The following is an 11,378-nucleotide window of genomic DNA, read 5'->3' as shown; positions in this document are numbered from 1 at the left end:
TCGTCGGACGCGGAATATCTCGCGCGATCCCGATTGATGACGTGAGCGAGTGTGCACTTGAATAAGAGGAGATTGTGCACTTGACCAGAAGAGAAGTGGAGTGTGCGAGTCGCGGAAAGGAGTCAGTTGGAAGAATACTGTTCTCATCGCCAAGAAGGATCACTAATTCGAACGCCAGCAAAGTGGATTGGTGACGTTAACCCACGTCGTCCATCGAACGAAGTGTCGCCTCGGAAAAGAAGGATTCGGCGCGGTGGATTTTGCTGCCTTGTGTGTGGCGTCTCTGTCGGAGATCGAGCTAGCGAGCATCCAGGCTAGTTAGCTTCAGTGGGCTAAGTGCGGCCATTCTCCCACGCGGCAGACCCCCGTTGTCCTCGGACAGTTCACCCAGCCTTTCCCTCGCCAGTGAGGATCGACCTTCGTCCCCCCCCCCTCTCGGATTGAGGATCGACCTTCGCCCCCCCCCCCCCCTCTCGGATGAAGATAATTCTCCGCTCCCACCGGCGCTTCCTAGGCCTCCCCCCCCTCGACAATTGCGCACTTGGATCCACCTGCTTCGCCGCGCATAACTCGGGATACATCAAGAAGGAGGATTTCCCCGATGTCAGCCTCCATTCACGAGCTCCACCAACCCGGGCATCAAATTGGTACCATTTAATGTTATACAAGGACATTGAGTTTGATTGCATTGATATAAGGGTGAATTAGATATTGTAATTTGGCTGAATAATTATTTCTAAGAATATTAAATGTGTATTCTTGCTAATTGAATATTCCTGGTGTTATTGTGCCAAAGTGATTGTCATTATTGCATGTTAATTTCCCTCAATTATTATAGTGATAAGCGAAGAGTAAAATTATTTGATTGTTAATTTGGTAAATAGGTCATCCCCTCAGGTAAATATACAGTCCTCTATAGGCTCCGGCACATTTTGGTCCTTCGAGCCGGATATGAACTAGGTAGGATGTCCAAAGAGTTATAGAGTCACGCTCTTAGCCCCCCAACCCCTTCCCCTGAAGTACCAACACGCTCTTCCCGAGAGCGCAGATTACCAACCAACCAAGCTAGCGGACTATCACCTGGGCACGCCAGACGAGAATGATAGCCCCAGCAGCGTACAGAGCAACACACAACAGACTAAGGGTGCTACTGTAGCACCAGGGCTTGAGCTGTTTACACAAGCTAGTACACCATCCCCTCCCCCACTGCCAAGGGAAGAAGAGGATGCACCAGGAGATGCCTGCTCGCCGACCGGCGAGGAGATTATTCCTCCCGATATTGTGGTGCCACCAGATGGGGCCCAACCCCCTAAGCTTCCAACCAGGAGAGTTCTTCACCGACTCCAATTCCCAAGGCAAACCGAGGAAATCTCGTTCATCCCACAGCCGACAGGGCAGCGTCCCTAGCATCCGAACAGGTAGTTATCGTAGTCACCGATCAGAACGATCAAGCATTGCAAATGCACTCTCAGAGAAGCTAATCCAGCAGATGATTGACACCCAGGAGCATCTGCGCCAGGATGGTCTCGCCAGAGAGGAGCGCCTGCAACAAGAAGCCCGCCCCGACAAGGAGCGCTTAGAGAGACAAGCACAGGTCACGGCGGAGGCACTACAAAGGGCGACTGCCCAAAACCTGGAACTCGCCAGGCTCGCGTTTGTCCGCCGATCAGAGCCCGAGCCCCCCGAACAGATATTAAGAACGCGCCCTAGGCCTGGCTCCCCGCATGACAGCGAGAAGTCCAGTGCAATACACTCATCCGCTTTCTCCCTACACACCCTCACAAGCAACCCGTCACAGTGCCCGGCAATACGACCCGCTCCCTCTTCATCCGCCCGGCTCAATTGTCCCTTTCTTCACCTTAGAGGACAGGGAGAACTACAGGGAGATGCGTCTGAGCCTGCAGTACCTGTTAGGAGAACCACAGGCATATCACAGTGAGCAGCAGAAGTGGCTAACGCTCCATCTACACTGCAAACTACCAATAGCTAAGAGACTGTGGTTCTCCCACGCCAAGTCCCTCACCCCCTACACCAGACCTGGGCATTGCACGGCCCGCGGGCCACATCCGGCCCTCCGGGTGGCACTGACTGGCCCGTATGACAGACCTGGGCATTGTATGGCCCGGGCCACATACCTTTGGTTGACTCTGACCGCGAGTGTAAGGTTAATTGGAAATTTCAAAATAAACATACTTTTTAATTTCACCTCATTCATGGGCTAAAGCTGCACTGCATTTATTCTGAAAGTGTTTTTTTTAATTCCCGCACAATGTGCGTCGCACATAATGACGTAATGCGTATATCAAGACATGCGCGCGATTGAATCACAAGACGACGACTTTCGCCCTCAAAAATGTCCGCTCAGGCTAAAAAAAGAAAGGTAGATGCCGAATGTAGAATTTTCAACAAAAATTGGACAGCGAAGTATTTATTTACTGAAGTTAGAGGTAAAGCTGTGTGTTTAGTTTGCGGGGAGCAGATCGCCGTGTTGAAGGACTACAATTTGAGTCGGCATTACCAGACGAAACATGCAGAGAAATATAAAAACCTAACTGATGCTGAAAGAGCGCAGACATCGGAAGCTTTGCTATCTAAGCTGCAAACGCAGCAAGGCTTTTTTACCGGGCTTCATGCATCCAGGGATGCAGCAACCAAGACCAGCTTTGTGATATCCCACAAAATAGCCAAAAACAGCAAGCCATTCTCAGAGGGGGAGTTCGTGAAAGAGTGCTTGGTAGACTCGGCAGCACTAATATGCCCTGAAAAAAAAGCGGCATTTGAGCAAATCCCGCTGTCCAGGCGAACCGTGACGAGAAGGGTCGAGGACATTGCGGGGAATCTGGAGCTACAGCTGCAACGTGAAGTGCCAAGTTTAGATTTTTTTCTCCTTGGCTCTGGACGAGAGTTGTGATGTCCACGACACAGCCCAGCTACTCGTATTTGTCCACGGGATAACGCCGGACTTCAGGATTACGGAGGAGCTGGCAGCAATGCGGTCGTTAAAAGGGACGACGACAGGGAGCGATCTCTTCACTGAGGTAAATGCTTGTATGGACACGTTGGGACTGAAATGGGACAGACTTGCAGGTGTCACCACGGACGGTTGTCCAAATCTTACCGGGAAAAATGTCGGACTTTTAAAACGCATGCAGGATAAAGTGACTGAAATGGACCCTGATCAGAAATTAGTATTTTTACATTGTATTTTACACCAACATGTGTTGTGCAAATCAGTGCTAAAAATTAACCATGTTATCGATGTTGTTACTAAAATAAGTAACTTCATCAGGGCGCGGGCACTGAATCACAGACAGTTTGTCACACTTCTGGAGGAGCATGAGAGTGAGCACAGTGACATTGGCTACCACACTTCTGTGAGATGGCTCAGCCTGGGCAAAGTGTTAAAAAGAGTCTGGGATCTGAAAGCAGAAATCCAGGAGTTTTGTGAGACAAAAGGCAAGGCCATCCCAGAGTTTGCAGATGAGGTCTGGATGGCAGATTTCGCATTTGCTGTTGATGTGACTGCACTGATGAATGAACTGAACACCAAGCTGCAAGGCAAGGGCCTTTTTGTACATGAAATGCACAGCTTGGTGAAGGCTTTCATGAGAAAGATACAGTTTCTTTCAAGACAACTGGAGAGCAACACTCTCACTCACATGCAAACCCTGAAAGAAGTCACACCATCAGCTGATAACCTCTGCAGGTACTCATCCATGTTAGGAGCATTGCATGGTGAGTTTGCAAGGCGATTTGAGGATCTAGGAACAATGGAGGATGAAATGCACATGATTTCCTCTCCCTTTACCTTCAGTGTGGATGATGCACCCAGTGATGTTCAGCTGGAACTCATTGACCTGCAGTCTGATGGAGTACTGGCAGAGCACTTTAAGTCAGGATCTCTGCTGGATTTCTACTCTTCTCTCAAGGAGGAGAACTTTCCAAACATTAGGAGACATGCTCAGAAGATGTTTGTTCTCTTTGGCTCTACCTACATTTGTGAACAAACATTTTCAATTATGAAGTTTACAAAATCCAGGTACAGATCCTCTCTCACTGATGATCATCTATCAGCTGTGCTTCGCATCTCCACTTCAGACATTCAGCCTGACTTTGATGCACTTGTTAAAGCCCAGCAGAGATTAGATTTTTCTCACTGAACAAGAAAAATGAACATTGAAACACCAAATGAGGCAGTTAGACCACAAATGTAGGCATGTTACTGTAAGGCACCAGATAACAATATGTTGTATCTTGCTTAATGTTTGGTGCAAAAAGACAATATTGTGATGTCTTTAAAATGCTCAGAACCTTTACACAACTATCCAACAGTATATGGAACTCAAAATGTGTTTTGAAGTGAATGTGACAGAATATGTTTACTAATATGAGTCACAAATAGTAAAAAATGTTAATATTTTGTCTACCATTGTGTTGAGAAATTTGAATGAATAAATTTTTGTAAGGCAACCTCATTTTTTCAGTTTATTTGGTATTTAGTTTCATTGCTTAACTTTAATATATACTCTTGCCAGCTTGTCAAAACAGTGCTATTTACTGCTTTTTAAAAAAGAAATACAATTAATATTATGCTGAATTGAGTTCAGCCTTTTGGCCCGGCCCTCCACAATATTTTATGTTTCTTATGTGGCCCCATGGAAAAAATAATTGCCCACCCCTGCCCTACACCGACAGCATTCGTGAACTGGACCGCCGCTGTGGATGCCCATGGGACCACATCCTTGATGAGGTTGAGGCACTTGGAGAGTTAGCTGACATCAGAAGTGATGCAGCCCTGGATGACTATGCCCTCCGCATCCGTTCCCTTGTTACGATGCTGAAGCTACAAGGATCGACTGGAGCCAGGGAACTGAACACAGGCTCCACTGTTGAGCGCTTCATAAGGAAGCTCCCACGACACAGAGAGGAGCGATTCAGACGGCGCCATGACCAGCTATATCCTGATCAGCCAGCAGCCAGCCTAGAGGAGCTGTCTGACTTTCTCCGAGGCGAGGTGAAGCACATCCGTCTCCCTCAGAAAGATGAGCAGAAGAACAGCAGGAACGAACGGTCTGCTCGAGCCTTCAAGAAGAGGGAAGGATCCGCCCGAGTGTTGACGACCATCCCAGAGGCTGAGACCAAAGAGAAGGATGTGCCCCAAAGGAAACCGGGTGGCTCCCTGCAGGGCGGTGAGACCTCCACCGCCTTGCCCGTGTTGTTCGGAGTTGCACTGGCTTGACCGCTGTCCTGAGTTCAAGAAGAAGAACACTGATGAAAGGAAACGGTGGATGAAAGACAACAAGCGGTGTTGGAGATGCGCACATGAACACATGGCCAAGCAGTGCACACTGAAGAAGCCTTGCCGCATAAAGGAGTGTGGCAGGACACACCTCACCGTCCTTCACGACATCAACACAAGAGAAGCTAAGCCAGAGACTGAGGAGTCCCCCCAAGACCCGTCGCACCTACTACGTAGGCCCAGCGCGTGGTCACAACCCCCGAGTGTTACTCAAGATGGTGCCTGTTGTCCTACGCCATGACAGTAGAGAGATGTCAACCTATGCAATCATCGACGATGGTGCAGAGCACACCCTTCTCCTTAAGGAAGCAGCCATTGCTCTGGGACTTAACTCGTTGACTGCCATTGACGGCTGAAGACGTCAAAGATTCATTCTTGTTTACTCGGCTGGCAGCGAATGAGTTAAGAGTCTTTCTTATCAGATGAAGATCCTTACCGTCAGTCCTAAGCCCACCCAAATTGCGGGTGAGAAAGTATCCCTGGAAATCATGGCGAGGGGACGACCAGGAGAGGCGCGCCCCTTGCGCAATGTATTCACGGCCGCCGGATTGAGTCTTTCGAAATACGGATATCCTATGAAGGCACTCAAAGCGAGGTACCCCCATCTGTCGGAGTTGTGTCTTGATCAAGAAGAGGAAGTAGCACCAACTATCCTACTTGGGTCTGATTACGCGAAGCTGACCCTCCCAAGGCGCATTCTCCCAGGCCCGAATGGCTGTCCCTTTGCCCTGGAAACCCCACTTGGCTGGACTCTTCAAGGCCCCATCCACCTCAAGAGTCACGAGACCAGCCACACCCGGACTCACTTCCTCGGAGTTGAACACGACGACGGTGTCCTTCTGGAGAACGTTCGTAAGTTATGGCAACTGGATATTACTCCGTTTCAGAATGCGAAGCTGCGCATGCGCTCCAAAGAAGATGAGATGGCCATAGCACTTCTGAATGAGAAGACCCGTCGTGTAGAGATGCGTGGCGCCCTTCGCTATGCCACACCGCTACTGCGGAAGGAACCTAAGCCAACCTTCCGCGTCTCACGTGAAGTGGCCATGCCCTGCTTGCGAAGCACAGAGAAGAGGCTGAGTAAGGACCCAGAATCAGCAGCTGCTTACGCCGAAGAAATGAGGAAGCTAATTGAGTCCGGATTGGTCAAGAAATTGGAACCTGCGGAGGAGGAAGCTACTGCTGAGTCTTGGTACCTCCCACATCATAACGTGAAACAATGGCAAGAATCGAGTTGTATTCAACTGTAGCTTCCAGGTTCGCGAACAAAACCTAAACAAGCACCTTCTCCCTGGTCCGACGCTGACTCCTTCCCTGCTCGGAGTCATGATGCGCTTTCGCCGGAAACAGACGGCGATCAGCGGTGACATTAGACGCATGTTCCACCAGGTCCTGTTGCTGGATGAGGATAAGCCACTCATGAGGTTTGTGTGGCGAGAGAACCCCAGCGAGACTCCCTCGACCTACCAGTGGGAAGTGCTTCCATTCGGGACCACCTGCAGCCCGTGCTGCGCCACATATGGTCTGCAGGCCCATGTGAAGGAGGGAGCTGTACCTGAAGGAGTAGCTGATGTAGTCCTGAACAGTTTTTACGTGGATAACTGCCTCCACAGCATTGAGACCCCAGAAGAGGCACGTCGCCTGATTTCCGATCTGCGTGCCCTCCTGGCCACCGCTGGCCAGTGGGCAAGCAATGACCCTGAAGTCTTGAGAGACCTCCCCGCCGAAGCAAAGTCTACCAGCAGCGAGACTTGGGTCACTCAGTCAAGTGACGATGTACATGAGATGACATTGGGCCTTCTGTGGAACTTCAAATCAGATAGATTGTGCTATCGGTGTAAGGAGATTGAGCCCCACCGTTATGTCACAATGCGTGCAATCTACCGAACCATGGCCAGCCAATATGACCCCCTCGGCTACATCAATCCATTCACCACCCGAGCAAAGATGCTAGTGAGGGAGCTGTGGACTGAGAAGAGGGGCTGGGATGACCGCCTCCCGGAGTCACTCGGAGCCAGGTGGTCCGAGTGGGAAGAGGAGCACCCTGCTCTCCGAGAAATCAACTTCCCCAGACGCTACTTTCCCCCCGGTGTGTGTTGGAAGGATAGCCAAGTCTCCCTGCACATTTTCTGTGATGCCTCTGAGCTAGCCTATGGGGCAGGAGCGTACCTACGTGCGGTCGAGCCCAACGGCACAATCCATGTGTCATTCGCCCTCGCTCTGAGCCGAGTCTTGCCAAAGAAGCTACAATCCATTCCCCGTCTGGAACTATGCGCCGCGGTCAGTGGAGCACAGATGGGACGCCTGTTGCAGGAGGAGCTACACCTCAAGGAACACGAGGTGTCAATGTGGTCGGACTCAACCACAGTCATTCAGTGGATCCAGTCGACCTCATGCAAGTACAAGATCTTTGTGGGAACATGGGTCACCGAAATCCAGGACCTAGTTGGATCTACCTGCTGGCGGTACGTGGCGACAGATGTCAACCCAGCTGACGTTATCACCAGGGGTACGACTCTATCACAACTTGCTCTCTCCAATCTCTTCCACCAAGGACCCGAGTATCTCACCAAGCCTGAATCGGATTGGCCCGCCATCCCGATCTAAAGCCCACAGAAGTGGATGTGGAGCTTGAGAAATCTATAGTTTGTTATCTCACAGGCCTCAGAGAACCAGCAGTTCCTGGCGGGCCAGACATTGATGACTGCAGAACAATCGAGGAGCTCAAAGAGCGGACCTTCCGCTATCAGAGTCCAAACAAAGATGACAAGACCCCCCTTTCAGCGGATGACTATGCCGCCGCAGAGGTCATTGTGCTGCAGAAGATGCAGTGAGAGGTCTTCCCCCAAGAAATGGCATGTTTGGAACGGAAGGTGGAGTTACCTCACGACAGCCGATTGAGACAGTTAGCCCCTGTGATGGATGAGAAGGGTCTCCTACGAGTTGGAGGTCGCTTACGCAGGGCCCAGGGTCTAACCGAGGATACTAAGCACCCCATCTTGCTGCCACAGAAGCACCCCGTAACTGACCTGGTGATCCGTCAACACGACACACGATTGTATCACCCTGGATCGGAGAGACTGTTTGCTGAATTGAGAAGGCGGTATTGGATCCTCCGTGGCCGGGAGGCGGTACGTCGTTACCAGGGCAGGTGCACAGGTTGCCGCAAGTTAAGAGCTAGGCCAGTTGTACCTATGATGTCTGACCTCCCTGCGGATCGTCTCCAGATCAACAAAGCACTCTTCCATCACACAGGGGTGGATTGCTTTGGGCCCTTCTCTGTCCGGGCTGAAGTCGGACGAGCAACAACCAAACGATGGGGCATCGTCTTCAAATGCCTCACCTCAAATGCAATCCATCTGGAAGTGTTGGCGGACCTCTCAGCCGCCAGTTTTCTGATGTCCTTCCGCCGTTTCACCGGGAGGAGAGTGCGTCCCCGCGTCCTCCTGTCTGACAACGGGACCAACTTCCATGGTGGGGAAGTTGAGCTGAAGAGGAATTATAAAGACATGACAGAGGAGCTGAAGAAAAACTCGCCCCCCCCTCCAAGTCGATTTTCGGTACAACCCTCCGAACGCCCCCCATTTTGGTGGAGTCTGGGAAAGGGAGGTCAAGTCAGTGAAAGCGGCTCTCAACTTCGCACTTGGAGGACAGGTTCCCAAAGCTGAAATTTTCGCCACAGCATTGGTCGAAGTAGAAGCGATCCTGAACTCTAAACCGTTGGGGTACACGAGTAGTGACCTGGCTGACCTGGATCCCATCACACCAAACTCCCTCCTCATGGGGTGGCCCGACACAGCTCTTCCCCTGGCCACCTATGGATCACAAAGTAATGATGTACTTCAAGGCAGACATGTAATCCAGCTTTCTGTGCTTCCATGGGATTTTCTCCGGCTTCACCCCACATTACAAAAGCATGTTTCTTAGGTTAATTTGAGTAAGTGTGAATGAGTGTTATCTATGTCCTCTGATATTAACTGGCAGCCAGTTCAGGGTGTACTTCGCCCAGGGGCGAACCCAGAACATTTTGCGTGGGGTGACACCTCAGTGAGGGGTGGCCCGAGGCCCCGTCTGTAATTAGTTGTGATAAACCATTATTTCACTTCTATGTTGTTTGCTTGCTATGGTGTGAACATAATGATTTTGAAAAAAATTTAGATTATTGAGATTAATTGTACATTTATTCTATATATGTGCAGTTAATATGAAAAAAAAACATGTGGCAAAGAAGCAAGTGGTCTGAGACTACTGCAACCATTTAAAAATGGCAGAAAAATTGTAGATGTCAAAAATTATACCTTGGGTGTGGGGGTGGCCACAGAGTGACATGGGGCATCCATGGCCACTGCTGGCCACCATGGCTTCGCCATCCATCTCCCAAAGTCCGCTGGTTGTAGGGTGCCTTTCACATTTGAACCAGTTCGGTTCCAATTCTCTGTACCTGGCAATCGATACCGGTAATATACGGTACCAATTTTCAGTAACTTTTTTGTTGTTGTTTGTAGTTTTAAAAAAACATACAATAAAATTTAGGGGGATTAAACAGTTTAACAATTATTTTTCAAGATACAAAATTTGATTAATAAAAATTCATGAATTTAAAACAAATGTGCCAGAGAATTGAGTAAAAATTAAAGGTATAACATTTTACAATTAATAATGTGCAAGTAATCCAAACAAATTAATATTACAAAATAAAAAATACAAACAATGAACAATACACGGAAAGAAGTTAATCGGTAATACAAAGAACGAATATCAATAATTGTATGAGTGCTATCTTGGTTCCTTGTGCAGTTTTTCAATGGATGCACATTTTTCATCTTTGCTAGTGGTCGCCGACTAGCATTATAATAATAATAATAATAATAACAACAGCAACATATATTTTTTGTATCAGCATAAACATCATACAATGGTGAGCCAAGGGCAAGGTACCGGAAATGCTTACAAAATCTGCAAAACTCTCAACAGTGATGGCCTGACATGTGTCGATGAGCACAAACAGCCTTCAGACTTGTGCCAAAAAGAAAAGAAGCCTAACATCTGAAAATATGTTCGAAATCAGTTAATCTGAGGTATTTTAAATGGTGGCAGGTGTGCTGACTCTCATAAAACACAAATTTGAATGTTTTGGGAAAATTCTGAACAGAGACTCCTCCCCTGTTAACAGCTGGTCACACTTGTGCAAGCACATTATATGAGTTGTTTATTTTTACTTCCACTCTTTTTAATGCTTTTGTTGTTGTTGTTGTACGGGTTATACATCAAATTAACGTTGAAATGTTTTATATTGGTCTCATTTTTTAGATCACAAAAAACTGACAGTTGGCTGGCAACTAATTCAGGGCGCACCCCACCTACTGCCCGTCAGTCTTGCAAGAGTCAACAGTTCCATTCAAAATTTCTACTTGTTGATTTAGTTTACATTGGAGCTCCTATTATCATTTGTTAGTGTGTTTAAAAATGTAATTTAAGAAAAAAAAAATTCGAGCCAGCCAAGGAGTCGAACCTAGAATCTTCTGATCCGTAGTCAGAACGTCTCGCAAGAGTCAACAGTCCCATTCAAATTTTCCACTCGTTCATTTAGTTTGCATTGGAGCTCCTATTATCATTTGTTAGTGTATTAAAATGTAATTAAAAAAAAAGAAATTGGAGCCAGCCAGGAGTCGAACCTAGAATCTTCTGATCCGTAGTCAGAACGTCTCGCAAGAGTCAACAGTCCCATTCAAATTTTCCACTCGTTCATTTAGTTTACATTGGAGCTCCTATTATCATTTGTTAGTGTATTAAAATGTAATTTAAAAAAAAAAAAATTCGAGCCAGCCAGGAGTCGAACCTAGAATCTTCTGATCCGTAGTCAGACGCGTTATCCATTGCGCCACTGGCCCATTGAAAACGTGTTAGTATTTCGATTTGTTTTATTTAATGCTGAATTGTGTGTACATAACCAATCTGATTGAGTGTGTCGTCTATACTAATAATCAGATTGAGTGTGTCGTCTATACTATAGTGTTTCATAGTCAATTTCAAGATTAGCAGATTGCTCAATGACGTTTTTCAAACAAAACACGCCTGG

General features: G+C 48.0%; 1 protein-coding gene and 1 non-coding gene across 2 annotated transcripts; one reads left to right on the top strand and one right to left on the bottom strand.

The window, feature by feature from the left end:
* Window positions 1-2,973: 2,973 nt before the first annotated feature.
* LOC148335436 (general transcription factor II-I repeat domain-containing protein 2B-like) lies at window positions 2,974-5,239 on the top strand. The gene is made up of 2 exons (XM_088298978.1): window positions 2,974-4,039; window positions 4,696-5,239. The coding sequence occupies exons 1-2, from the start codon at window positions 2,991-2,993 to the stop codon at window positions 5,237-5,239; spliced, it is 1,593 nt and encodes a 530-aa protein (XP_088155104.1). The 5' UTR covers window positions 2,974-2,990.
* Window positions 5,240-11,117: 5,878 nt separating this feature from the next.
* trnar-acg (transfer RNA arginine (anticodon ACG)) lies at window positions 11,118-11,190 on the bottom strand. The gene has a single exon. It is a non-coding gene; the product is annotated as a tRNA-Arg (tRNA).
* Window positions 11,191-11,378: the final 188 nt, after the last annotated feature.

The sequence above is a fragment of the Idiotropiscis lumnitzeri genome, chromosome 6 (assembly GCF_059441095.1).
Source record: "Idiotropiscis lumnitzeri isolate Australia: NSW breed Sydney's pygmy pipehorse chromosome 6, RoL_Ilum_1.0, whole genome shotgun sequence".
NCBI classification, from domain to species: Eukaryota; Metazoa; Chordata; class Actinopteri; order Syngnathiformes; family Syngnathidae; genus Idiotropiscis; species Idiotropiscis lumnitzeri.
The sequence above is the reverse complement of the archived record's forward strand: the minus strand, read 5'-3'. Positions and strand labels throughout refer to the sequence as shown.

Bases quoted from the DNA above. Each gene is read 5' to 3' on its own strand.
- LOC148335436 (XM_088298978.1), top strand. From the start codon at position 2,991: ATGCGGTCGTTAAAAGGGACGACGACAGGGAGCGATCTCTTCACTGAG. The intron at 4,040-4,695 runs GTACAGATCCTC...CTACACCGACAG, and splicing joins ATGAAGTTTACAAAATCCAG to CATTCGTGAACTGGACCGCC.